This window comes from Microcebus murinus, chromosome 22, assembly GCF_040939455.1.
Source record: "Microcebus murinus isolate Inina chromosome 22, M.murinus_Inina_mat1.0, whole genome shotgun sequence".
Lineage (NCBI taxonomy): Eukaryota > Metazoa > Chordata > Mammalia > Primates > Cheirogaleidae > Microcebus > Microcebus murinus.
In genome coordinates this window covers 11,018,509-11,032,652 of record NC_134125.1, presented here as the reverse complement: position 1 = coordinate 11,032,652, position 14,144 = coordinate 11,018,509, and the positions used below count along the sequence as shown (strand labels likewise).

General features: G+C 35.4%; 1 protein-coding gene across 1 annotated transcript in view; it reads left to right on the top strand.

The window, feature by feature from the left end:
- Positions 1 to 14,144, top strand: part of MED13L (mediator complex subunit 13L) — a 271,204-nt gene that overhangs the window by 208,415 nt on the left and 48,645 nt on the right. Inside the window, exons 5-9 of the mRNA XM_012756481.3 lie at positions 273 to 418; positions 3,685 to 3,879; positions 4,272 to 4,460; positions 8,068 to 8,233; positions 10,823 to 10,927. Coding sequence (XP_012611935.2) covers positions 273 to 418; positions 3,685 to 3,879; positions 4,272 to 4,460; positions 8,068 to 8,233; positions 10,823 to 10,927 — 801 coding nt within the window. The remainder of the gene's footprint in view (positions 1 to 272; positions 419 to 3,684; positions 3,880 to 4,271; positions 4,461 to 8,067; positions 8,234 to 10,822; positions 10,928 to 14,144) is intronic.

Sequence of the window (14,144 nt, the reverse complement as noted above, 5' to 3'; positions counted from 1 at the left end):
ACTTGGATTTTATGCAAATGAATTGGAAGCATTCTACACAATAATTTCCAAAAGTTTAGAATGTAACATATCTAATATTTCAGATTTATCTGCCAGCTTTAATTTAGTTTTTCAACAATTAACTAGAAGTGTATGTTTTGTCCACAATCAAATAGAGATCAGCCTTATAGGATGGGTGATAAAGTAGAGCTGTATCTCATCTGTAGTTTCTGTTTATAGCACCTATTTCCAACAAAAATATAAAGTCGAGTTTCTAATTTCTTCTTTTTTAGTGAACATTTGTCTTGTGCTTTCACATTCTTTCTTCATGGAGAAAGTAATGTATGTACAAGTGTGGAGATTGCCCAACACCAGCCAATTTATTTGATCAATGAGGAGCATATACACATGGCTCAGTCTTCACCTGCACCATTTCAAGGTAAGTAAATGGGATGTTCCTGCTCTCTACCCATCCACCATCACTGAATGGGTAGCTGCCTTGTCCAGTAAAGTTTTGCAGCATGAGACATTGTCTTAAATAGACTTTTTTTTTTTTTTTTGAGCTAGAATCTCACTCTTGCCTGGGCCATATAGTGCGGTGGCATCATCATAGCTCATAGCAACCTCAAAGTCCAGGGCTTAAGCAATCTTTCTGCCTCAGCCTCCCAAGTAGTTGGGACTATAGGTGCATGCCACCACACCAAGCTAATTTTTATAGTTTTTGTAGAGATGGTGTCTTGCTATGTTGTCCAGGCTGGTCTAAGACTCCTGGCTTCAAGTGATCCTCCCACCTCAGCCTCACAAAGTGCTGGGATTACAAGTGTGAGCCACTGTGCCCTTAAATGGACATTTTAAGCATAAATGGGTCAATTTTTTAATAAAACAGGAAAGACTGCCACTTCACAATTAAGTAAGAATAGCTTGTTAGTTTTTTACTGAAACCTATCACATATATAGCATGGTCTTATGCATAGTTGTATTGAAGCATAAAATGTAAAGAATTTCCTTCAGAATGAAAGAAGATTAATAAGTGTTTAAAAAATATAATCAAATGAGTAATTGACAAATCTTATAAATTAAAGTTTTTTTATTATATTCGTTAATAGGATTTCAAAAATGTGATGGCTTACCGAAGATTACTATACACTTAGTATTTTAAATTTCAACCAAAATCAAATATCTAGAGTTTTGTAGTTCATGTAGTTTCTTCAGTGATATTAATATCTGTATTATTTTCTTTTAATTATAGACCAAATTGACAATAAGTTTTATTGTCAATTTATAATTTAACTTAGTACCCTCATATTTTCATTATCAGCTCTACCACCTAGATAATACCAAAATAACTTAATGTCCTTTTAATCTGAACATTCTAAATGTTTGTTTTGTCTTTGGAATTCAGAATTTTTTGTGAATAACAGTTTTACAATGTTACAATATTAGGTTGAACCATATGGAAAAAATCTTTTTTTAGTTTGGTGTAATATATCATTACTAGAAGATGTCTGGTTGAAATAGTAGTATATCACATAGAATATAATTTTTAAAGACACTGATACTTTAATACCATGGTCCCCAACCTTTTTGGTACCAGGGACCGGTTTCATGGAAGAAAGTTTTTCCACCTCTGGTTGCTGGGGTGTTGGGGTGGGAGGTGGAGCTCTTGTGGTGATGCAAACAATGGGGAGTGGCTGTAAATACAGATGAAGCTTCTCTCACTTGTGTGTCCTGGTTCCTAAGTTTCATGGAAGACAATGTTTCCAGGGCTGCGGTGGGGGGCTGCGGGAGAGGCAGAGCTCTGCAGCCTGGGTTCCTAACAGGCCACTGATGGCTATTTTAGACTCAACTGAAATATTTTACTTAGTCTAATAGCCTGTTATATGACTATTTAGCCTCCATTTTATTTATGATTGTTTTTGATTTTCTGTAAACTATTCTGATTTAATTTGATGAAAGCATCTGTTTATTGCCCTAAATATAAGTTTTCTTTTTCTTTTTGAGGTAAAAAAGAACACTGAATCCTCATTTAACTGTATCCTAATTATTATCTCAAATCAGCCCTCCACCCTCACTGTTTGTTCCTTGAAACACATTTTAAGCTATACTCTCAAACTGTACCCTTACTAGTTGTATAGAATGTGCATATTGTAGATTGTAAGAATTATTTAAATACTGTTTCCTTGAGTGTTAAAGTGCTAAGAACCATCTGACTTTATCTTAGATTTTATCACTCAAAAGCAAAGCATTTATTTGTGGTAATAATAGAAGCCATCACTAGTCATGAGGGAAGAGAACTACCTTTCTAACCTTCAAAGTTGGGAAAGATAATACTAGGAATACTAGCTAGGTCCTCATAGACCATTTATTTTAAATCTTATTGCTTTGCCACTAATACCTCAAGTCATAGAAGACATTTGAGGGACATTATCCATCTTATTTTCATGATTGGTTTGGAGTAGATAGATACTTAGGGCAATTGCTGGCCTGTAGAAAATTATCATGTACATAATTCTCCAAATTAATGTGGGAATTTCCTAGAAATATTAATGCAAAAAAAATTACCCTGGATTAACTGCGTTGGTTGGAGTCAGTATTTTTATCCCATTTGGATCGTTGAAGAATAGCAGAAAGACTCCAAGAAATATGAGATGTCTATATCTCTCTCTCTGGATTGATGTGACATATATCATCTAGCTGTTTTTTAAAAAAATCAAAAAAGGACATCCCATTTAATGACTATGCTGAGTTTTTGTTTTGTATTTTTAAATTAAAGTTGGGAAAAAGTGACCTTTATCCCCAGAATAGTATTATTTGGAAGGTTGAAATGCCCCAAGACTAAGAACAGGCTGAGTTATTCAGAGTATCATGTTAACTATATTTTTGTGTCTCACTCAGTGAAAATGACATCAAGGTCAAACACTGAAAGAAGATAGAGGACATTTAGTCCTTTACTTTGAGTTAAACAAAATTTTACTTAGAGTTGTTTCATTAACAGACTTCTAAAATAATTATAGCTGAAGTTATAACTAAGCATTATGTTTCAAGCTTTTGCACATTAAGACTTTTCTGCTATTAGAAATTTTATTTATGTATTATTCTTTGTTTACTACAGGTATTTAGGAAGTCTTGGGAACCATAGGAAGAGTGTTCAAGTTTTTTTTTTAAATTTTTGTTTTAGTTTTTAACTTTTTTTGTGAAGACAGGATCTCACTATGTTGCCCAGGCTGGTCTCGAACTCCTGGCCTCAAGGGATCCTCCTGCCTTGGCTTCCCAGAGTGCTGGGATTACAGGTGTGAACCAATGCACCAGGCCAAGAGTATTCAAGTTCTAAGCAGCTTCTAGGGTGTGGGTATTGAATGGTTTTCTTCAGTTAGGGGAGATTCAGTGTTTACACTGTACAAGCTGGTATTAAACAGATGTGTATATGCTTTAATGTATGAATAGTTTATATATTGTGTGTTGATACAGTTGTCTGACCATGTAATTCTATCCCCATTTGATTTCCTTCAAAAATTGATGTGAATTGAGAGGCATGTAAATAATAAGAAACTTTTAAAAATCATACTTTAAAAGGAGTTAGGAAATAAAGAGCAATATACATTAAGTGATGCTATACTTTAATGTAAAATTACTACATCTGTAGTGTTGCAGTTAAGTAGGAATTACTTCTCTAATGTGTAGCATATATTTTTCCTCCCTTCATAGTACTGGTAAGTCCTTATGGCTTAAATGGCACGCTAACAGGCCAAGCATACAAGATGTCAGACCCAGCCACTCGTAAGTTGATCGAGGAATGGCAGTATTTCTATCCGATGGTGCTAAAAAAGAAAGAGGAATTGAAAGAGGAAGAGGAGTTGGGATATGATGACGATTTCCCTGTAGCAGTTGAAGTAATTGTTGGTAAGAGAAAATATTTTGCCTGAAGAGCTTTATTCTATCTTCTTCATCTTCCTTAATTTAAAAAAAGATAATCATTCAGATTCATCAGAAACAATCTCCATGATTTTCCCATCTTTTAAAAAAATTCTCTTGACGCAGTGGTATATGCTGAGTAGTTACCTTGCCTGAAGCATCAGTGGTCCCTGTATTCCAAATGCCATTATCGTCATGTTAGAACACATGTTTAAACAGCTATTAACTTATGAAAGAATGAAATTTATCACTTTCAAAACTTCACAATCATCTCAGTTTCACCTTTAAGCTCTGACTCTGACCACTGGAATAATGAAGTTGGCAGTCTGATGTGAACTCTTTCTCAGACCTGGTTCTCTTGTTGCTCTCTTTTCTTATAGGTGGTGTTCGGATGGTTTACCCTTCAGCTTTTGTGTTGATCTCTCAGAATGACATCCCAGTTCCTCAGAGTGTTGCTAGTGCTGGAGGCCACATTACAGTTGGTCAGCAGGGGCTTGGAAGCGTGAAGGACCCTAGCAACTGCGGGATGCCTCTGACCCCTCCCACTTCTCCAGAACAGGCTGTCATAGGTGAGTGTGATCCTGGAGTGTCTGGGGTGGAGGAGATCTGCAAAATCACAAAATAGTCCCCCTGCCACTGAACAGATGTAAGAAAACATTGAGAAATTCCTGGTGGACAAGATGGAGGTACTAGAGTAACTTGAGGGTTTTATAAAATGGAGAAGGAAAATTTTAAAGAAATGAATGTATGTACCTTCAGCATTTTAATTGTGCCCATTTTAGTCTTTATTCTAATTGAACAATTCAATTTCTCTTAAGTTCTGCACACACATCTGCCCCTTTATATGTGTATATATTTTTACACAGAGACAATAGTCAGAATGCAGGTTGCTTTTCTAAAATTTTTAAACAAATCGAGAATACTAAATTAGAGAATGAATGAAGCCTTTGCCCAAATGGCCATTGCCAGCCAGGGACAAGTCTTGGAAAAATTTTTCCCTATTATATTATAAAACTAGACCAGCACCCAGGAGTTCTGAATAAATACTTTGTCCTGTCAGTAATCTGTCTGCATTAATAATAAATATTAATTACATGGGAAAATTTTGACAGTTTGAACAGTCTTCCTTCATGGAAAAATTCAGAAATTGTTTAAATTGGGAGCATTTTTGTCTTCTTTGTTGAGTAGTATATTTCCTATATTAACTTTTTTGTTGTTGTAGTTGACCTCATTTTAATTGGAAATCTGGTCACTAAGGAGAGGATACTCATCATACTTGAGCTGAAACGAGATTATTTATAGGCATTTAATGTGGGCCATGTTGGCAAGAAATCAGAGTAAATAAAGTCTTGGTTGCTTAACTTTGAAAATCAACTATCAAGCATGATACATACTTAACGTGGTAATTTTCTTATGGATTATATAAGACAGTATTTCGAAGTTTCTAGCATGGTGCTTGGCGCATAGTAGGCACTGAGTAAGATGTTCATGGTTAAGGAACATATTGGGGAAAAGCATAGACTTTGTGATTGAACACACCTGATGACCTTATTTAATTCTCATACTTTTTCTGAATCTGCTTCCTTTTCTGTGAAATACATACTGTATAGGGTTGTTTTACCTATTAGGTAATAATACCTAAAGGTGTTTTGTAAACAACAACAACAAAAAAACACTATATAAGTGGCAGTTTGAAAAATTGAAAGCAATACTCAAAACTCCACTTTCAGTGTACATTATTGTTACCTGGAAAGAATTACTCAGATATTGTGTGGGAGACATAGAAATGGACAACACACTCCTCGTTTTTAAGAGCCATGTAGTTGCTGAGATGGTACAAAAAATCTACAACCATCTCTAATATGGTAGAGCAAAGAATTTGGATGACCCCTTGTAAAAGGATTGCCATCAACCAATTTTTATTAAAACTACTTTAAACCAAAAAATAAAAAGTACTTTTATAGTCTTTTATAGTAATCATCATAGAGAAGACAGGCATAGTAATGTTAAGACTAGAATTATCAGCATTTTGAAAAGTTTTAATTTCATGTCACAGTTTGGATTTTTAACAGTTGTACTACATTATTAAGTTATCAGTTTTTGTTTATCTTTTTTGCTCTGTTTTGCCTAGTACTTAGTGAAATTTGTATACAGTGTGAAATTGAAGGCCTGCTGGTTACATGATGTCTTGACCTCTGATCAGTTCAGAACTCTAAATTTCATAATTGAAAAACAAGAGGTTTTGTTTATGGTTTCAACATGGACTTATCGTGTTGAACTATAGATCTTCAGTTCCTTCCTCGTTAATTGTATGTATGGTATTGTCCGAGGCCTTGGATAAATAAATTGCCTGATGCTGCCTCCTTCCCTAAAACAAACAAACAAACAAGTAAAAACTAAGTAAAAGCTGCTGGTTTCCTTGTAGTGAAACCAACGTGCCTGAATTTTCACATCATAGGATGCTGAATTACAGCTTAGAACTCATAATGCTGCATCAGAGAGAATCCTGGTCAGCCTTCACATTCTGTAGTTGACTGACATTGAACATTGCCATGTTTTTCTAGATATTGGACAAAGTGCCCTGTAAAATTGCCAAGATTCTCCTAGATTAGCAGGGGAACTAGAAGGACCAAAAAGTTTTAGTGAAATCACTCATGCTTTATCTAGATAGGTACATACACATGCCTCTTCTGTTTGATATATAGAGGTAATTGGGGTTAACAACATTTAACATGCATTTAATAGCTTGGAGTAACAAACCTTGTTTAATTCCTTGTAAGATATCACCAACATTTTAGTTCAATCACTAAGTGCTACTGAAAAGCATCAGCCTAATTTTAATCAGAAAAGTCTCTCTGGCTTGTTTTTCCCTATCCTCTCCTTTTTGGGTTATAAATTATTTCCTTATGATACCATGGGCATGTGATCTCTTTAGCTCTAATGTAGATCGTTTTGGGGAGAAGTCTCTGTTACCTACTTCTGTTTGTTTCTTCAGTTTGCCTAGTTCTAGAATAGGCATTTGAAACCCTATTGTAAAATTGAAATGGATTCATTTGCACCATGAACCAGGTTAGGGAACTTTTAAAATAAAAGGTAGCAAGGAAAGACAAATTTCTTATCTCCTTTCATTTATCTCATTTGTAATATAACAGTACTTTTCTGAGGGACAAGAAAGCTTCAGTTCCTTAGAATGTAAGCATTTAGTTTTTTTGTGTGTAATGTGTGTGTGTTTTCGGTCATTGTTTTGCTTTTTTAAAAAATAGAGGTAAGCCTAACCATTCAGCCTGTATAATGATTGTGTTGCATTGGCACCAAGAAGATCCAGTTTGTGTTATAAGGTTGCTTCTTTCTTCTCCAGATAGGAGTGGAGATTTTCCTGAGTGCTTAAATTAACTGTTTTGGCTAAGGTGTTTTGTATCACAGTTCTGTGGAGAATAAAACCAACAATATATTTATTAAATAGAACAAAGTAATTGAATGAGAACATATTAAATACTATTGGAAATTGACTTTAGTATTTGTCTTGTGTGGTATAGAAGTAGTAAAAAGTCATAAACAACAACTAGTATCATCAACAAATGATAGTGAACATAGTTGAAAGAACTGGATTACATATCAACTGTAGTTGGAAAAACTATAAGTGGATTTATTAGATAGAAACCAGTGAATTTTTACTCCTCTGGTGTAAAATGTCGAGATAACCTCTTTCAGTGTTTTAGTACTAAGCTTTCATAAATAGTGTCAGGCATGAGGACAAATAGTTCTACACACAAATTTGAAATTTGACCCTGTTAAAAGCTTTGTGCCATTAAGTTCCCTCTACTGAGGGCACTGTGTGCTGTTGTTTTATAGCCATTTAGCTAAATGAGCATAAAGCTCCCTCTACTGTTTGTTTTGCCTTGAAACTTATTTATTGTGTTGGGTTTAAAAATAAAAAACAATGCATGTTTGCCTCTTTAATATTGTGATGTTTAAATACAGTGCCAGGGGGAGGGAAAGCCATCCTGACAGATTTTACTTAGTGCTACAGATAGTGTTATTGCCAGAGAGTAGGGGCAAAGTTACATGAATGTGAGTGTCAACAATTCAAATGCATATGTATATTAGATAAGATAGCAATCTAGGTAATAGGAAACCTTTTCAGAAAATTCTAACATTCCAAATTGTCTTTTCTAGGGGAGAGTGGAGGTATGCAGAGTGCTGCCAGTCACCTAGGTTCCCAAGACGGGGGCATGATAACTATGCACAGTCCAAAGAGATCGGGGAAGATTCCTCCAAAACTCCACAATCATATGGTCCATCGAGTCTGGAAGGAATGCATCCTCAATAGAACCCAGTCCAAGTATGTTTTCTGGATCATGTCTGGGTCATGGTGTAGTAACCATCTACTTGGTTGCTATATGAAGATGGTGAATCACATTACAGCATTGTGTGACCAAACTTGAGAGGTCATTGGATTGGTATTTCGTCTTTTTGAATGTAATAGAATAAAATTCAAAACAAAGATTTCAAAATTTAGACATTTGCTTTACTTGATTTTATTATTCAGGAAATTTTTTACATTCCTGGTCATCTAAATATTTGATCTGATATTTTTCAACACAGATGGCTCAGAGATTCACCCTGAGTGGCAGGACAGTAGTAATCAGGTTTGGTTTTTATTTGTAATACCAATGTATGAATGCTTCCCAATTACAAAGGGAAACAACTTTCTTTGCCGATTTACTATTATACATGAGCCTTACGTTTTAATTGTCAATACGTTTTTGAATGAAACTGATGACCTGCTTCACTTCTGTTTGTTGATTTTGGAAAACAATGTTCTATTCTTTCTCTACCTGACTTTTTTCCTTCTTTTTCTTCCCTCCCTCCCCTCTTGCCTTAACATATTTTTGTGAGCCCATTGTTCAGTATCTTAACACATTTTTGGAAAAAAGGGAGAATTGATTCTAGGAAGAGACTGCTGGTGATTATTTTAATTGCCTAAATGATAATGACAAACAGTAGTCGATAAATACTATTCCACTTATGAAGATTTATGTAAACATAATCAGCATGGTTTTATATCTGTTTTTATATGAGTGAGATGTCTACTTTCTTGACTGATGCAAGTAGACAAATGAGTCTTGATTCTCTGGAACAGAATGAATACAGACATTCTTGTCAATAAGTGCTAATAACTTCATTCATTTAGAAGTTAATTAAATGTTTCTTAAGTGACTGCTGTTCAAAGTTTTATATACAGATTTAAAACCTGTCGTTTGGCCCCAGCTTTTAGCAAATTCATACCAAATATTTATTGTTCAATCATTCGGTTCTAGAGTAGGCCACTGAAGATACAGAAGATAAACTCTAAAATATTTGCAGTGGAAAATCATATGACACTGTAGAATTAAAAAGCTACCTCTAGTTACTTTAAAGTGATCTTTTCCTTTAGAATAATTGGTACAGGTATTTTTACCTCTATCTGCAATGCTTAGATAATTTCCATGTTAACTAACATTTTCTTTTTCTTTTCCTTTCTTTGATTTTTGTCACTATCACCCTTATACCTTTATAGCTCTAACAGACTATAGCCCTTCTATCAGCAGCACAGAACAGGGAAGTGAGACAGCCAAGTGGGTAGGAGAGTGTGGAGAGCAAGAAACCCTGCAGTAAAAACATCACTGGAACACTTTGCAAAATCAGCAATCCACTTTAGCAAAATCAGCAATCCAGAAATATAGCCCCACATTCTAATTTTCATTACATAATAATAGCTATCTACTATTTACCATACTGAGTGACAAGTAGGATATATTTTGTTTTCTATTTTTTAGTTCACATTAAAAATGGTAGAGTGCTGCCCTTAAATGCTAGTAAGTATTATACAGGTTGAGTATCCCTTATCTAAAATGCTAGGCACCAGAAGTATTGGGGATTTCAGAGGTTTTTTTTTTTTTTTTTATTTTCGAATATTTACATATACGTTATGAGATATCTTGGGGATGGGACTCAAGTCCAACTGTGAAATTCTTTTGTGTTTCATATGCATATAGCCTGAAGGTATTTTTATTAATCTTATACAATATTTTAAATAATTGTGTGTCTGAAACAAAATTTGTGTACATTGAACCATCAGAAAACAAAGGTGTCAATATCTCAGCCATCCTGTGAACAATCTGTGGTTGTTTGGCATCACCATCTTCTGACTGAATTTATATGCTTCTAATAAGCAATCATTTTTTACACTTACACATGAGTAGTTAATAGTAAAAAATATGACATATCATTAATACCATGAAAAAATGTGTTCAAGCACTGTAGTAGCCTTACCAGAATGCATGTATCAACTATTAAACAACAGCAGGCTTTCAGTCTCCACCTCCAACGCTGTACTGTAATGCCCTTGTGGACACTAAATAAACTGTTTATGGTGTGCCTATGTTTTGCCTGTAACTATCATGTGAGGTTAGGTGTGCAATTTTCTACTTGTGGTGTCATGTAGGCACTCAAGAAATTTTGGATTTTTGAGCATTTTGGATTTTAAATTAGGAATGCTCAACCTGTTGGAGTTTTAAGAGTGATTTAAGCAATCTTTATTAGAGGATATATAATTTACAGATGCTATGGAAAGGTAATTTCAAAAGATAGTTATTTCTACATAATTTAGGTGACCTTTTTTTTATAAGCAACGACTAATAATGTGAGATATTGTTTAATCGCTGTATATACCACCCTTGTTAAAATGTGCATTCAACTTAAATAGAAATATTTTGAGTCTTCTAGTGCATAGAACAAGTAGTTTTTTTTCCTTTTGTTGCTCAGAGCTATATATCAGCAGGATGCTGTTACTATGTAAAATGTCTTCAACTCTTTTAAATATTTTTCTCCCCAGAGGCCTGAGTATTATCTCATGTTTACACATAAGTCACATTTTTAACCTTTTTAGGAGGAGCCAAATGTCAACTCCAACTCTTGAAGAAGAGCCTGCTAACAATCCTGCTACTTGGGATTTTGTGGATCCAACCCAAAGAGTCAGCTGTTCTTGTTCCAGGTAGGTTGTTAAAAAAGGCAAAATAGTAGTCAAATAGAATGATGGCACATTTTGTTGGCTCATCTCTTGGCCTCACAGACCAGTTCTTCCCTATGTTTTGTTTTGTTTTAAATCTCCTTCCTCCTCCAGTAGAGAAAAAAAAAGATAAGTCTTTTCTCATATGCAGATGATACAATTTTGTCGGAACTCTGAGCTTATTAGATAACTGGCCCTGTTGACAAATTGCTCCCGCAAAATTTTTTCAGTTAATTACTTCAAAGCTAAAACGCATCAGTTTGACAAGACAATCCTGAGCCCTGTAAAGAACTTTACTCTTAACTTTAAAGTAGAAATACATATTGAAAACAGGTTAGCTTAAGTTAATAGAGTTTGGATTACATAAATTTTCTGTAGATAATTTGTTTTGTTGTTGGTAGTGGTGGTGTTTTTTGATAACTGAGGCAAGCATTTGGTCACACCTGCTAAAAACTAAATGTAGATCTTAGGATAGGGCCCCAAATTGTTTTCTGTGGAAAATTTTTGTATTTCTCCTGGATATTCCTTGACTTACTCCTTTTGGTAGTAAAGAATCTTAATTGTCATAGATTTTCATTAGGGTTCTTACTTTTTTGTTTGTTTGTTTTTGAGACAGGGTCTTGCTCTCTCCTCAGGCTACAGTGCAGTGGTGTCATCATAGTTCACTGCAACCTCAAACTTTGAACTTCTAGACTCAAGAGATGCTCCTGCCTCAGCCTCCTGAGTAGCTGGGGCTACAGGTTTATGCCACCATGCTCTACTAATTTTTCTTTTTTTTTTGTAGAGACTGATCTTGCTGTGTTGCACAGGCTGGTCTTGAACTCCTGGCCTCAAGTGATACTCCTGCCTCGGCCTCTCAAAGTACTAGGATTATAGGCATGAGCCACTGTGCCAGCCTGGGGTTCTTACATTTTTTAAAGTGGATATAAGTCTCATCCCCTGGTTCATTTGATTGTTAGAGCATGTGGTGATGATTTTCACTTACTGAGCAATTTTGAGTAGCTCTGTTTCTAAAGTGTATATTTTAAAATTTGATACTGTTTAATATTTATAAAAAGTTCAGTTGTGATAAGCCTATTTAGAAGATGGCCATTCATCCCTCTATTTTAGATCAGGGGTTCTTAATGTGACATAAGTAACTTAGCTTCAGGATAGGAGGTGGTCCACATGCTCCCTGAGAATGTATGCGCAAACTGTCATGTGTGTATACTTATGGAACAGTCTTGATTCCTTCTTCCCGTTCTTCTCTGCTCCTTGAGTTGATTCTCTTTCATCAAGCTCTGCTTCAGTAAAAGCCTCTCGTTGCGAGATGTTGTAAGAATCAGCCTAATGAAACTCATGATTGATTTTTCAGGGAGCTCCTTTTTGAAGAAGTTGTTTGCTCATTAAGGGTTCTCTCTCTGAGCATGTGAGAACCTCTTTCTGGTCTTAGGATAAGTATGATATACTACAGCTGAATATCTCCTTTACTTTTGTCTCTAGGCTGCTGTGAATTGTGTGACAATAAGTATTTCCCCAGTTACATCGCTATATAGACAGCCCACAGCCAAGTTACGGCCCACCTTTAGCACATACATAGGATATAAATTGTAGTGCATTTCATTTGTGCCTTCATCTTATTTTTTCCTACTCTTTTCCTCAACCCAGATTTTTTACTTTTAAAAAATAACATTTTTACTGATTTATACGACATTTTTATTAGCTACCTGGAATTATTTTTTATCACTCTAGTTACAAATAAACAAATAATGTTTTTTCTTTTGTTTTCTGGAATTATTGCTTTATTTCCTCACCAAATTCCTGTACCTTCAGGTTTTTTTTTTATAGCTGTGTGCATACCAGGGCACCATTCCATTGGCTTCCAAATTTTTATCCCAAGACCTAACTTTCACATAGTCTTATTTTGTAGGACGCCTTTAAGAAATATCTTTAATATGGATGTGTCTTTCCCGACAAACCAGGTACCCGATTGCAGTCATTTGTAGCATAGCCTTCCCTTCTCAGCCTAGAAACTTGATCATTTATTTTTCTTCATTTTTGGATCTAGTCTGTCAGTGGATTTCACAGTGACTTCCTTTGAAATATCTATTATGATCCTCCCCCCCCCCATACTTTTAGCCATGGTGTATTTCTATACTGTTTGGCCTCTTTTTCTACCACCCGTCACCCATATCGTGGACCTGATCTTCTTGCTGCCTGCTCTAGTCAGGTTCCTTTCCTGCTCAGAGATTTGCCACGCTAGTCTCTTAACCTACTGGTACATTCCTCATTCTAACCATTTTGCAAGGTAGCTGTGTCATTAAATACATTAAATACAGTTGAAAAACTTGACTTTATGCGATTATCTACTTTCAAAAAGTCCTTGCTTTGAAGATATCATAAAATATCTATCAAAGGACTAGTATGGTTAAATGCTATCTTAGAAAATCCAAATTAGAAAGTTTTACATAAAAGACTTTTAGAGACTAGGTTTTAAATAAGCACCTTTAGAAAATATAATTGAGATGTTTTCCGACAAGATATTCACGTTACTGGAGTACTGTGCCCTTTGGGCTTAAAGACGAAGAAGTCAGGAATTTTCATGTTATTTTTTCAGAGTAGCAAAGACTTTGGCAAGAGTGTTTTCAGATTATCTGTTGCAAGATTACCAAACTCATCATGGAATGGTTCATTCCTCTCACTATTTAATGGCCTTATGGAGCAGAGCAGGGCAGCCATCCTGCTGTCCCACTAAACCATCCCATTATGCCACACAAATCCATTTTACTGCCCACCAGGGCATCATTTAGTGCAATGCAGCAGTAATTTAATGCCACCCTAGTGGCCTCAGAGAGTTACTACTCCACCGGCAGGAGAGCCCACATTTTTCCCTGGGAATGATTTATATATTGGGAAGAACTGGCTGACCTGCTATATAACTTTGTTGTACAGATTAAACCTTGGCATCATCTAGTGGGCCCTTACTGAGCCATTTCTCACGCCTGTGCTTGCCAAGAAGTATGTTAAGATGTGAACAGACTTGGTGTTCCAGCTTAGCTGGTGCAGGTGCATGTGTGTATGTGTGTGGTTTTAGTGTTCACTCACCACCTTGTTACTTTTATCTCATTTTAACACGTGTCTGCAAGATCCAAAGTTGTCTTTTATCCCTTCTTTTATAGGTATGGTAGCATGTAAGGTTTCTAGCCTTAGGATTGACCCACAT